The 15705-nt window shown below is 34.9% G+C and overlaps 1 protein-coding gene across 1 annotated transcript; it reads right to left on the bottom strand.

Annotated features, from left to right (window-relative positions):
- Positions 1-6789: 6789 nt before the first annotated feature.
- On the bottom strand, positions 6790-11491 carry FAS1 (chromatin assembly factor-1 (FASCIATA1) (FAS1)). The gene is made up of 12 exons (XM_079019274.1): positions 10638-11491; positions 10391-10490; positions 10044-10191; positions 9835-9958; positions 8820-9172; positions 8464-8727; positions 8277-8358; positions 8049-8189; positions 7554-7967; positions 7324-7461; positions 7202-7247; positions 6790-7120 (listed from the first exon to the last, which is right to left on the bottom strand). Exons 1-12 carry the CDS (start codon positions 11055-11057, stop codon positions 6948-6950), a joined length of 2403 nt encoding a protein of 800 aa, XP_078875400.1. The 5' UTR covers positions 11058-11491; the 3' UTR covers positions 6790-6947.
- Between the last annotated feature and the right edge of the window lie 4214 nt (positions 11492-15705).

Here is a 15705-nt window from a genome sequence, read left to right on the forward strand (position 1 = left end):
ATTGCAGGTTGGCAATACTAGTTGTAGGAAACAAAGATTTCAAATTTACAAAGTTTGGGAATTGTTTCGATATAAAAGGATTTAAAGGAGATGAAACTCATACTTCATTTCAAATCTAAAAGTTTAGATTGAAAGGATTTGAAAGAACTTAGTCAAGGGCATATATGAATATCATGTTGAAATGATACAACATAGGAAATTCAATATATATATATATATATATATATATATATATATATATATATATGAGGAGGGTTCAATTGAGAAAAAAAAAGGTTGAGAATGGGAGAATCATTCTCAGTCAATCATTTATTTTTGCCGCAAAAGCCTCCAACATACCGACGAAAATGGGAAAGGAATGCACATGTGTTTTCCAACAAAACATATTTCTTTAAACTATGCTAAACATTACCTTAATATATACTCCCTCCGTCCCAATATTATAGTCCATCTTTCCTTTTTGGTTTGTCCCAAAATAATAGTCCATTGCTAAAAATAAATAACATTTTTACCAAAATACTCCCTCATTATTACTTAACCAACTAAGCATTTAATGGAACATTAAATGCAAAGTAAGGACAAAATTGTCTTATAAAGTTAGTGGTAATTAATGTTTTCTTAATCTGTGTGTTTTTTGTCTGTGGACAATAATATTGGGACGGAGGGAGTACAAAAACATAGTTTTTTCATTTTTTTTTTTTAATTTTTAAGAAGCTATTTTTATCGAAAAATAATTTTAAATATACCAAAATTCATGATTTTTTATTCTCTACAAATAGACATCTATATTGATATAGTTTTAAGATAAAATAAAAAATTTATTTTTTTTATATTTTCAGCTATCGTTATTCATAAGTGAATAAAAATAAATCAAATTTTTACTACAATACATTCGTTATTCACTTATGAATAAAAACTATGATTAATTTTTTTTACAATTTAAGTATCATTCATATATGAATATAACATATACTAAACATAGTATATTCATATTTAAATATTAGACGATGCATTCACTTGTGAATATTACATAGTATATTCACTTGTGAATGTTAGATGGTATATTCACTTATGAATATTAGATTATATTTTCATATGTGAATATTATATAGTATTACATGGTATATCACATGAGAATAGTACATAGTATATTCACTTGTGAATATTAGATCGTATATTCACTTATGAATAATAGTGGGTACATTCATATGTGAATATTGCACAGTATATTCATAAGTGAATATTGCACAGTATATTCATATATGAATATTACAAGGTGTTTTCAGAAATATATATAATTTTTATATGTTATTCACATATGAATAACATACATACTTGCATATTTGTTTTATGTTTTAATAATCACATATTGATTCAGGTGAGAAAACATATTCATATATGAATATAACGTGGTAATTTAGTTTATGCATTTCATCAAACAGTTTGAGTGCATACAAGTTAACTTTTTTAAAAATGTGATAAATATGATACTTTGACTATTTAAATCTTACAAAATAATAGATTGGTAGAGAAATATATGAAAATTTTCAAACAAAAAATGATTTGATCTTTTTCTAACCTTAATTTTGATGTTTTATTTGATGATCGATGTTGAATGAATGATACGAATTGAATTTTTTTGTTGATTATTGATGATGTTGATCTAATGATGCTAGAAGTATAATTAATCATAGATGTTGAAGATATTCTCGTACTCAAGCAGAATTGAAGGTTGGATTGAAAGAGCAAAAAACAAATTTTTGTTGTCAACTGTTGAATGCTGTTGATAAACGTGTTATTGACGAAGATCGATTATTGATTAACACAGGATGACGTTGATCGATGATTTAATTGAAGAAATTTGGATGATTGTTAAAGATTGGAGGAGAAATTTGGATGATAACGATCGATTAGAATGAATTTCAACTGTTATCTAATTCTCTACACTTACATATTTGTGATTGAAGGCTATTATATCATATTTGCAAGTTTGCCACCTTGTCTTTTTATGCTTAGATTAAATGAGTGGCTGAGAATGATTCCCCCATTTTCAACCTTTTTTATTTTCTCAATTGAACCCACCTCATATATATATATATATATATATATATATATATATATATATGTATATATATGAAAATATTATAGCAAGAGACTGATCAAGTATCATGTCTTTATGTGAGACATTATATGTCGAATCCTATATGTCTAGGAAATTGGATTAATTACATATGCTATAAAATTCACTTGTTCTGATTTTTTCCAAATGCATAGGGCATTGAGAGGGAAAAAGGACTAGAACAAGATGTGACTAAAATTGTTAAACAACTGTCAAGAAAATAGTCTGAGGTTTACCAAAAGATTGGTTGCTTGTGGACAATTGGAAATATGATATTGTTTGGAAGGACCACATTGACATGTTCTGGATTAAGTTGACTCTTGTTCGGAATTGACGTTTATATGGGAATATGGAAAGGTTTCCATAATGGGAGTTGTTAAAATCTATATATGAGTTAGAAACCTTAATGCAAGGAAGGTGTTCAAGGAGTGTATCTTGAATTTGATACTTCATCACCAGAAAATTGTTTTAGTAACAAAGTTTCAATGGAGAATTTTGTGATATCATTGGCTAAGTCTCGGTGACTTCACGTCATCACAAAAAGGATATTGCATTTAAAATTGGACTCTAACACATTTAGAAGTGACAAGAATTTGGAATTCTTATACGTTCTAATAAGGATTTGGAATTATGATATGAGCATCATTGGAATTATGTCCAATTGATCTATTCACAAAGGAAGGACCATAGAGAGACATAGTATGCATGTTTATAACATGGCATGACTGATTTTTAATTCAAGTGTTTAGTTGATTAATCGAAACATTCTACAATTAATAAAGTCTAATTAATATGGTGATCAAATAATAAGTGTTTTATTTGTATTCAATGGTTTTGAAACCATAGTTAATTAGGTTAGTATTGTGTTTCAGTTTGCATGTTTTATGTAACACCCAGTTTTGAAAGTGTTTGATTGTGTCTTCGGAGACTAAGGGCATACACATAATTTGACATCTCGGTCTTCTAGGGACTTTGGGTTCTTGTTCGGGAAGCTTTTAGGTAACTAGGAGTTGTTAGAAGTGTAGGGCTTCTCGCCACCTTTTCGTGGATATAAAGTTCGTCGGAAACAGACTTAAAACAAAGAAGTTATAGCACTTTAAAGTTATAGCACTTTGAAGTTATTGGCAATATTGGTCCCTAATGGAGAAAAGTGGCAAGAAGGTACCATGCATGCAAGGTGATAGGCGCGAAAGTATGCCCAGCGTAAGCTGGGGTACGCCCAGCATAGAGGAGTAAAATGGACGCGGGTGGTTTGTGAGTACGCCTGGCGTACATAGAGGTACACGGGGCGTACTCCATTTAGATTAAAACCCTAAATTTTAGGGTATGCCACTACAAAAGGAATAATATGCCTTAATGGTCAGCCTCCATTTCATCCTTAGATAGCCACCACAAAACCCTAATCCTTCTTTGATTGATCTTGGAGCTTAGAAGGCCATTAGAGAGCATTTTGGTGTCGTAGAACCATTTTCCAAGCAAGTAAAGATCAAAGCAAGGCGGTGGTTCAAAGGAAAAGTTGTAGATCTGAGATTGTTGTTTCATTTCCGACCATCTTGAGGTATAAAGTCTTGAACATGCCTCTTGAATGATTAGATCTATTATGTTGAGTTTTTGGACTTTTTTATCCCAAGGATGGAGCTTTATGGTTCATGCATGAGTTAAGATCACTTTCATGGAAGTAGAATACTATTTTTGAAGTTTGGGCTTATTTGGGTCATGTAAAGTCACCAACTCAGTGACTTTATGGATTAAGACGTTGAAGATGACTTGGATCTGTGATTATAGCCTTTTGAATAGAGAATTAAGTGATTAATGGGAAAAGTGACTTAAGAGAGTAGTACGTTGGGCGTACGTGCATGTACGCGCAACGTACAAGCCATATAGCCTATACGCTTAGCATACAGAGGAGTACGCCCCGCGTACTCATCAGATGTGAGCTTTGCGATTTTTGGGCCTCGGGTTGGTCCATACAATGGACTTTGTTTCTTTGGGCCTTATTAGGCCACTAGAAGTCAGATATTTTGAGCCAAAAATATGTTTGGATTTAGGGCAAGGCCCATTAAAGGGGTTGGGACCAATTTAGCAAATTGGGTCATTAGTGGGCCATTAGTGGACTTGGGAAGTCTACCTAGTATTGGGCCTTTCATATTATGGATTTGGGCCTTAGGTTGAGGCCTATATGAAGGGATTGGGCCTAATTTGAAATTGGGCCATATATATTGGGTTATGAGGAAGTGTTTATCTTTTGGGCCAAGGTTGAGTAGAGTTCATTTTGGGACAAAGGTATGTGAGGGGTAGAATGGTCTTTTACCCCAGTGGGGACTTATGGCTAGGTTATGAGAATCTCGGACTTATCTAATATGTATGATGATCAGTAGCTCGGGGAGTCGAGAGATCAGCAGTTCGGGGACCTGCCAGCTAGCAGCCAAAGGTTTATTTGTGGGATTCTGCAGTCAGCTTTCCGATGTGACTTTTCTCCTGTAGGAATGGGTCGAAGGCACCAATGTTGTCCCATTTATGTATGTTAGTATGTTTCCAGACTTCGGTCTGATGTCGTCGCAAGCCCGAGGAATGTTTATATGATTCTGGATTTCGGTCTGATGTTGGGTGGGGCCCGAGGAATGTTTATATGTATGTTTCCGAACCACGGTTCGATGTCGGGTGGTACCCGATGAAGGAATGTATGTTTAGTTACATTTGTTGTCTTTGTGATACTTGTATGTGTCTGGTAGGGAGGTGAGTGTGGGTGGGGTACCGTATCTCATCACTAGTTGAGTGTTGATGGGGTTCCATATCTCATTATTAGTAGAGTAGGGACGGGGCCCATGATAGGCGTGCCCTTAGGACGAGAATATATAGTATCGTGTATGATTCTTTATGTGCTAGTATGATTATATGTTGTTGTCTGTATGTGTATAGCGGGCGGGGCCTGGTAGAAACAGATCTATATATCGAGTGGAGCTCAATGCCAAGCGGGGCCTGATGTTGGACTATGTCCCATGTCGGGCGGGGCCCGAGGAAGGGGTGGGGGCCCAGTCTATGTGATTATGTGTATGGTATGTGGTAGCTTGAGGAAACTCACTAAGTTTTGTGCTTACAGTTTTCAGTTTTGGTTTTAGGTACTTCTGGTAGCAAGGGGAAGAGCTCGAGATGAATGTGGTGCACACACCATTGTTTAGCCTGGAATGTTTTTACTCTGATATGTTTTGACAGATGTTTATGGTATTTTGAGATACATGACTTATGATTTTTATGTGATGAATTGTTAACTATGGTTTTATTAATGATTTAAAATGAAATTTTTGGACCATATTTTTGGGATGTTTCAAGTTGGTATCAAAGTCTTGGTTTGAGGGATTTGGGCACACTCTCAGGTGTGTCTGAACTCAAACTAAGGACTTGGTATAAATTTTTAAAAGAAAATTCATGTTTACAAAAAGGATTTGAAAAGAGAAAAAAAGGTGTGGTACATGCAATCAGCCGAGCTCAAATAAGTACTCCCAAATTACCCATACAAGTTTATGTTATAACATGATTATAAGAACCGCATGTCAGATTAGGGCCAATGATCTAGGAAGGATGCCTTGTATGCCTACTGTATGAGCTTATGAACTACATGCTAGTACTGATTAGTCAGTAATATGATGGCATGATTAGGATATGCTTGGTTTTGTTTATTTAATCAGATTTGGCTTGATTAGTCAGTATGTGGTTGCGGGTATAATGCATGAAATTTTGACTCCGTTTCTTACCTTTTTTAACTTAGTTTTGGGAAAGACATGCATGTCCATAAAATAAGGATTTTTATGGTTCTTTGGAGGGCTAGGAAGCCATCTGGAAAGTTGGAGCAAAGGACTTAACGGATTAAGTCCTTAATGAGAAAATTGGTTTTTGGCAGTAACCACAACATGGCCAATGAGGGCCCACGATGTGGTGGAGCTCATTCTTGCGACTATTCTATCTTGACGAGCCCACGACGTGGCCAATAGGTCTCCACGTCATATGACTTATGACTTTTGTTGATCGTTAACCGTTGACTTTTGACTAGTTTTACTTTAGGTCAAACTTGGAAAAGTTAAGTTGTTGATTGAAGATTTATCTTTTGATGATTAGTTGGTTCATAAGAGTGATCAGTAGTTCAATACAAAGAGTAACAGTGTTGTTGTGCTTCTCCAGTTCAAGTGAATTTCTCACTATGTCACATATCCCATTATATGTTGTTTGCATGGTAGCATAGGGATATCATTAGGGTACAAGAAGGTTAGTTCACTAGGATAACTCTTTGTTACGCATGGTGTGCTAGACTTAATGTCTTAAATCATATATATATATATATATATATATATATATATATATATATATATATATATATATATATATATATATATATATATATATAATACAAACCCATAACTTTTTTTATTTGACAGGTTTGAAGTCATAACCTAAAGTCATTTATTTTCATGTCGCATTCATATCATGTTTTGTGTTTGTATCAAGAATTGTCGCCTCTAAAAAAACTATCAAGAGGCTATCCCAAGTATCCATCCAACAGGTCCATGACTCCAACCTCCAAATAGAGAGCCTCCCCGATTAAATGAGTAGAGGGAGATAGATGTCTAGTGACATCAAGTGTACCAAACACACCGTAAATGCAAATGTAAAAGATATAGAGCATAAAGTTGAAACATGAAATAATCCATACAACTGATTTTCTACATGAGTTGACCAAAAACATCAAAGGTTTATGAAGATATTCACTAGGCCATAATCCATATATTATAATCGATTACCCAAAAACCACCAAAACTAGGTGAAAACAAGAAAACTACTGATTCGTGTATGTATTGTTCTGATTCTGTATCTCAAAAGCAGCAGCTTGTGGAGCTTTTTCCATCGGCTGTGGAGAGACTTGATTAGGGTTCGTTGTTTTACCAGCAGGAGGCAAACACCTTTTTGAGAAAAAAGCCGCTATAGACTTAGTTCGCCTCACAGTTTTCTCTATTTTTTCCAACAACAAAACAAAATAAATATTACCAAATAAAACCAAAATAAGAAAATCACATCTGTCCGAAAGATTACCTGGAGAACGCGATAACCCAAATTTCTCCAATATCTCTTTCTTGACCTGCAAAACCAAAAATTACTCATTTACCCACGACAAGGGTATTTTAGACATTTGATCATTATTACAAAATACAAACCTGCCAGCGGTTGTCTGAAAAAATAGATATCTCACGAACTTTACTTTTCAACTGAGACTTTGCAACATTTGGAAACTTGTCACGTAAACTTTTCACCACTACATTGATCCCATGTGGACAAGACTGAATGATAGTTACCTGAAACAATCAATAAGTCAAAAAAGTGAAAAAGTCAAAAACCATAACAATTCACAACAAAAAAACTCAATTACCACAATCCAATTACTCACAATTTCAGGTAAGTCTGAATCAGTAATAGTGGCTCCACTTGCTATTGGAACAACACCAACTTTGCTACTTGAAGAACAGTCTTCTTGTTTCTGTTTTTCATCTTCTTGAATGTCATTGGGAGCTACTAAATCTATAGATGGGCCCACAGGGAAAGCACGAATGCTCAAAGCTTGTAAGCATGTTTGTTCACTTTCTGGGGTAGAAGAGAGAGGCTGTGATTGTGACTTCTCATGCATTAAGTTGGAAACTACAAAAGGTCTGTTTTTCTTCAGAGCATGTTCAGTCAAAGTGTTAAGATGTTTTAGCTGCTTAAAAAATAAAGAAAGCTCTTCGGTTTCTATTTGGGGACAACTTGGTGAGCCATTTGCTTCTTCAACTAACTCACTGTGATCCATTCTTTCAACTTCAACACCCTGTGTTAAATAAAGAAAGTTAAGATATGAGGATAAAAATAGCAATTTAATGACAAGAATATTAAAAATTGGTAAATATACCTCATTTTCAGAAAGATATCCATCAGGAACAAAAAACCCATCCTCACTTTCATCTTCATCATCAGCTTTTGACAAATTTTCCTCTGTATTTTCTTCTTCTTCTTCCTTATCACAATCTGATAAGCTTTCACCGGGTTCCTCCTGTATCATGAAACATTTATTAAACCAATATATTCACAAAAAAATACTTAATAAACAATCATGTATAAATTCAATAATTACACAAACCTCTTCCCATTCTTCATCACTATCAATCTCATAATCCAACTCTGGATCTTTAACAAGAGGGCAACGAGGTTTAACAACTTCACTGAAAAAACAACAAATCCAAAACTAAATCAAATCAAAACCTAAAAATAAAATACAATTTTAAATAATTCAAATTGGGTAACAGATGATTAATAACATTATGTACCTTTTCTTAGGCCAATAACCATAAAATGCAGGTCTGTGACTCTTATCAAACTGTAACAACTGTTTGCTTCTTGTAAACTTCTGGCTATCAATAACTGAATTATCTTTTGAGTCATTTTTATTTTCATTCCATCCATCAATTAGTTTTTCGATATTGGTCAACTTCAGCTCTTTGACCACAACAGTCTTTGGAGTCAACCGCATACCCCAATGCCTTTTTTTGCTACCACAATGAACTAATTGATGCCAAGATCTCAAATGCACACTGTATATACAAAATTAAATCAATAAAAAAATGTCAAAAACCAATTACAAAAAACAAAGAAGTATAAAAAGGATCATAAAAAGTGAGCTTACTTCCATAACTCATTTGCATCAAACTCTTTTTTTAGTGAAAGGGCATCATCCATTGATTGAACTACTGATTCAGGCACATGTGTTTTTTGTTTAGGTGAACTTTCTGTATCTTTGACTGGTGATTGGTCAACCTGCATAGGTGAGTTTCCATTGCTTTTTTTAAGGAATCTTTCCAAGATTGATGCTTGTTTTTGTAAAGCAAGTTGCTTTTTTTGTTCAGCTTCTTCTTTCTCTTTGCGCTTTTGTTCTTTTTCTGCTTCCTCTTGTTGTTTTTTTAACTGTTTTTTCATTTCAATTTCACGGCGTTTTTCTTCTTTTTCAGCCTCATCTTGCAGACGTTTCATTTCTTTCTCCTGTAAACCATTGACCAAAATAGTATCAAAACATCTTTAAAGAACAAAAAAGTTGACATAAGAAAAACTGACCTATAGCTTACACCACATATAAATAAATGGATAGTAATTTTTTAGAACATTTTGAGAAAGACACAATATAGGAAAACACAGAATACTTTCACTATTTTTTTTATTTAGCTGATTAACTATTTTGTGTAGTGATTAAACCATTATTACCCTTTTGACCATTTAAAAAAAATCTTCCAGGTTTCCCAATCTTGATATTAAGGAAAAGCACAACATACTTTGACCATTTTATCAATTTAGCAGTTTAAAACATTATAGTTTTTGGTTTAAAAAAACATTTTCAGGATTTTTTACTCATTTTCTGTATTTTGCAATTTGATGACTAACTCAATAAAATAGTAAAAGTACAAGTCTTTTTGGGTGAAACAATTACAATTGTGAATTTCTTGTCAATTAAGTGACAACAACCAGATTTGATTAATCAAGGAATTGTAAACAACTAAAATTAATGTATAATTGCCAAACTACCCCTACCTTTAAACATATCTAGCTATCTGATTCTATTTCTTTAAGTAGCAATAACCACTTTGATAACACACATACAAACATATATTGTGATAGATATGTATTTAAAAGTAAAAAATAAAACTCACATTTTGCAACTTTTCCTTCAAAAGTTCCCGCTCAATTCTCAATTTCTCTTTCTCAACTTCACGTTTGTTTTTCTCCAATTGCTTCACCACTAGTTTTTCTTCACGTTTCACTTCCTTCTCAGCACTTCACCCATGAACAAATGCCAAGTTATGGACCAAGAACAATAACATGTAACAAAATAATCTACAATACAACAACATATACTTACACGTCAGCCCCATTTTTCTGTTCCATTTTTTCAACTAGTGAACGTATTTCCACTTCACTCAACACTTTAACAAGCCTTTCAGATGCTTTCAGAACCTTCTGAACACCATTTGAAGCGCTCTCTAGCTTCATTAGCTCAGTTATAACATCTGAAATTAATCATTTAATGCAATTAAACATCATAACAAACTATCAAGGAAAGTTTTGTTCTTTCTTCATTTAACATGGTAACAAGCAAACAATTTGAAATCTTGAGTAATTGGGGATTTTTTTTCTTCAGTTTCTCTTCAAATCAAGAGGTCAAAAATCCACCACTTCAAATAAAAGTTAGAGCAATCGAACACTAACCAGAAACAGCAGTTATCCTTTCGTGGATCTTTTTGCGACAAGTACGCCGAATTTTAATCGCGCCACGAAATGACTTCGGGAGTAATTTTATGTCTCTTGTCTGCAAGATTAATGGGGTTTTAGCATCAGTTATATATACATAAAGATACTCAAAATCACTAAATCTGATAGTAATTCGAGTGACTAATACGTTAAATGTAGATCATCATAAGCTATAAGGAATACAGCAGGAAATTTTCATTTATACCTCCCAACACCAAAGGGAAGAAGAAGAGTCGTCTTCCAATACATCCGCATTTGGGTTTTGTACCCCATAGAAAGATCTCTGGCCGATAAGAAGCACAGCGCTCTTCACAGAAGCAGGTGTCATCGAACCCTCTTTCTCTTTCAGTGTAGAGAAAATCGATTCCACCAATTTTGACAATGGAAGACTGTTCTCTTCCAGTAAAGACGCAATCATCGAATTAGTCGAACCATTCGCCTTAACTGAGTCTACATCGATTAGCGCGTGCCGACTAAAAGACTCGTTATAATACTTGAACAAACTATCAAGTTCCCCACGTAAAGCCCCAATGCGTGCTTCTCTTTCTTCTGTACTCATCACTAACTCAACCCTCTTCCTCTTCGTCGATTTCTTTGGAACGTCAACAACCATTGCATCGCCCATTTCGACAAACCCTAGACCCTAATTTTCAAAACCCTCTTCCGATTTAACTAAAGAGATTTCAGATTCCGATCAAACTTCACTTGCACACAAACTATCGCATTTACCAGAATTTCTTGCCTCGAATCAACTCAAACCAACCAAGATTCTGATGAAATGTTCCAGTTTTGGTGAATCTCTTTGGGTTTTTTTAAGAATAGGGGTAAAAGGATACGTGGGTGGGGTAAATGTGCCGACTGTTGAGGACTTGAGGCTTTCAACAAGTGTATTTCTTCCCTTTCTTACTTTATTTTCGGGTTTTGTAATCAAGTGTTGTATATCAAGAGGTGCAAACGAAAAATGGAAAATAAAACTAGGGTATCGATTTCCCGCTTTGATGAAAAGTAAATGGTGGGAAATCATATGTTTGCCGCTTAATAATTCGATTTCGAGACCCTATTCGCGCCCGATTGCACCCTCGGTAGTTCATCCCACAATATATGGATGGGTTCGATGCTTTATGTCTTCCTTGTTTCTTTCACTATTTTAGATGTAACGTAATATTAATTATTGTGATTTTAATTTTGTAATGTTTGATAAAAAATGATATTAATTTAATTTTAGTTTTAACTTTTTGGAGTTATTAAAGTTAAATTATTAGATTTGAAAACACAGATGATGAAATTTTATAAATAAATTATTTTTTATAGTAAATGAAGAATATTGTATTTGATTATTTGATTAACTTGTTTTATTGTTTATTTGATTAACTTGTTTTGATTATTAAATATATGTAGATGTAGATGTCTTAAGGTGTAAGGGACACATCACATATCATAAGGTGGTATTTAATAATTAAAAATATGGTGTGTGGTATGTAACTATGTATATATATCATACCGTAATCTTAAATAAATTTTCATCTATGTGGTATGTTAAAAATTGTTATTTTTGTCCAAAAAAATTTGGACTAACAGGATTGGTCCAAAATTTTCATTTTGTTGCGGTTTTGGTCTATTTTCTTTTGAAAATATTCAAAATGACGGATTTGTCATTTACGGTTTTATTTTCTGTTTTCCTTTTGATGGGCTTTGATACAATATATAAATGTGTTTTTCATATAAAAAAAACGATAAACGAAAACATTAAAAATAACAAGTTTATTTTTGAGTTTATAACAAAATCAAACCATATAGAATCCATTTATATATGTTATAATGATATTAAAACAATCATGAAGTGTTTTAGAATGACAACATTTGAAGCATTCAAACCTATTTAGTTTTGGGGTGTTGATGAAAATCAAAGTGTATAATTTTCTTTACAAGTATCCATCATCAAGATAAGGCACTTTGAATGCTAGTTCATTCTTGTATTCTTGAATGTCTTAAATCTTTAAGGACTTAACTCAATATAAGTACTAAATGAGACAACTAAATAGGGTTTCTAATCACCAAACTAGCTGTGTGAGAGAGAGAGATAGGAATAAGAAAGATAGTTTCAGCCACCATCTAAAAGAGAGGAAAAAGAGCTTAACAACTAGCCAAAAACTAATGCAAAGACCTTCCTTATATACTCTTGTGCAAAACATATATTTTGATTATAATAATATAAAGTATTGGTAGTCTTTTAGAAACATAAAGGACATAGAAGAATGTTGACAAGCAGCCTTTTTTTTGGTCATGCTTAACAAAGAAACAAAATTTGTCTACCTAGTTTATTAATCATGGTATGTTAACTCATTAATTTAATCATTGTTAACCAAAATGTCCAAAATTTTATACATAACTTATTAAATCATATCATATGATGTAATAACTAGTTATACTCTCATTTAATTATTATTTTTACAAAACAATAGTTATTCCCCTCTTTCGAAAAAAAACAATCATTATTCCTTAACTAAATAAAAGATTCAATATTATTTATTAATAATCATATTAATAATAAATGTATAAAATGTGCCAACTTGATAAATGTATGATCATATACTATCATATATTATTAACAATATCAGTCAATAATGGTTCTTAAGTATATAGATTCAACACCTTTTATTATAATAATTAGAAAATAAAACAAAATATTATTATTTACCCCCACCCACCCACTCCTCCCTCCCTCGCCCCTCATTATCTCTCTTTATCTCATTTCACACACAAACATGCAAACTCGCCTTTAAGAACATGAAGAATGTCTGGTGCTCCCCTCCGAAGCATATCCTTCGGTCACCACCATAACCACCAACAATCACCAATTTGCCCAGAAAAATCGAGCCTTCAGATAATCACCATCATATTCATCTTCAACCCACTACGAAAAATCACCACCTTCGAGAACCCATCATCCTCATCTGCCTTGTTCTTCCATTTATCTTTCGATCAAATTGGAGCTCAACACAACTATTAAAAAAAGAAGGTTAAAGAATTAGGGTTTGCGATTTAATGGAGAAGTGTCGCCTGCGATCGAACAAAAAAAGAAAATAATAAGGGGTCGATTTATTCGTCCTCATGAGTGTGGCCTACAATTGAGCTTAAAGAATGAAAGAAAGAGACGCATACGACATTAATGGAGGTGATTGGAGGATTATCTGTCGATATTGGCATGACAACTATTGTTATATGAAAAACTTTGCTAGTGGGATATACGTATCCCAACTCCCTCCAAAATCTAATACGCATGCCCGCAACATATCTTCGAGCGTCTGGATCGCCCGCTCGCTCTGGCCGTCCGTCTGTGGGTGGTAAGCAGTGCTGAAGTGTAACTGTGTGCCCAGTTCCTCGTGGAACTTTCTCCAGAATATGGATGTAAAATGAACATCCCGGTCCGAGAGCACCGACACTAGAACCCCGTGCCTAACCACCACCTTTCGCACATAAATATCTGCTAATTTCTCAGCAGAGATGCTCTCGGAGATCAGAATAAAATAGGCACTTTTCGTCAATCTGTCAACGATGACCCATATGGCATCCACACCCCTCGCTGTCCTCGGTAAATTCGTGATAAAGTCCATGGTGATCTCTTCCCACATTCACATAAGAATAGGTAGCGTCTTAACCTTGACATGAGGCCGTTGATGTTAGGCCTTGACCTTCCTGCAGGTCAAGCACCGTTCCACAAACCATGCGATCTCCCGCTTCATGGAGGGCCACCAGTAACTCAGCCTCGGATCTTTGTACATCTTTATAGCCCTGAATGTATAGAGAGCTTGGACTTGTGTGCCTCCTCCAATATCTTCTGTCTCACTCCCCCAAACACCGGTACCCACACCCAACCACACTCTGTCAAGAGTCCCCAACCATCCCGTACAAACAAGGGAAACTAATCCCGAATCCGCTCTATCTTCCAGTTCTTTTTCTTCAAACCTTCCACTTGAGCCTTCTTGATCATATATAACAGTGTAGAGACCATTGTCATCCTCAAACAAACGTTCCCGATCGGAGAACCCGCCGCCTTGCGGCTCAAAGCATCGGCCACAACATTGCCTTCCCTGGATGGTATAGGATCTCACAGTCATAATTTTTCAGTACATCTAACCACATCCTCTTTCGCATGTTGATGTTCTGCTGATCCATCAAATACTTTAAACTTTTATGGTCAGTAAGTATGGTGCACTGAACCCCATATAAGTAATGCCTTTAGATTTTGAGAGCAAACACCACTGTCCCCAATTCCAATTCATGAGTGGGGTAATTCGCCTCATGAGGCTTCAGTTGCCTCGAGGCGTACGCGATCACATGCCCCCTTTGCATCAAAACCCCCTAAACCTAAGATCGATGCATCACAATACACTACCAAATCATCCAATCCATCGGGTAGTACTAGAATCGGAGCCTCACATAACCTCTGTCTCAAGGTCTCGAAAGCAAACTGTTGGCCTGAGCCCTACCGTAAAGTCACATTCTTCTTAGTCAAATGGGTTAATGGTACGTCGATCTTGGAGAAATCCTGGATGAATCTCCGATAATACCCCACTAAATCCAAGAAGCTATGGATCTCATATGCATCCTTCTGTACTTCCTACCGCATCACTGCCTCAACCTTGGCTGGATCAACTGAAATACCCTATTGGTTGATGATGTGTGTAACACCCCAAACTCTAGAGGTGTTGTTGAAGGGCTTAAATTGTAAATTAAGGAAGGGACTCGACAAGTAGGCATACTTACTCGCTGAGTCGGAGCGGTATTTGTCGCGGGTTTAAGTGCCTAACTCGCAGAGTCGGCGGCTTGTACTCGACGAGTTGGTGCTGAAGGGAGAAAACCCTAATCCCGGGGATTGTACCCAATATAAAGCACATTATAACCCACCCTCAGCCTCTTTGCTACCCTTTTAAGATCCATAAGCCCTAATTTCGTTTGTGAGAAGACTTGGAAGCAAATTGGTGTGATTTGTGAAGGGATCTTGAAGACCAAGAAGCTTGGATCAAGGAGACTTGAAGAGATCTAGATTATACTTCAGTGGGAGGTCATTTTTGAGGTAAGGAATCGTTATCCTTGGTGATGAGAATAAAACTCATATCGATTAGATCTTTCACAGGTAAAAGATAAAGATCAAACAAAAACAAACACAATAATATGATGAACACATAATATAATCAACGTTGTGCTTATGATTCAAATATAGTCACGCCTCAGCAGAGCTCGATGAAGAACTTCCATTGTAGAGGCAAGCT

Source organism: Lactuca serriola, chromosome 9, assembly GCF_051521515.1.
Source record: "Lactuca serriola cultivar US96UC23 chromosome 9, Lser_US96UC23_V15, whole genome shotgun sequence".
Lineage (NCBI taxonomy): Eukaryota > Viridiplantae > Streptophyta > Magnoliopsida > Asterales > Asteraceae > Lactuca > Lactuca serriola.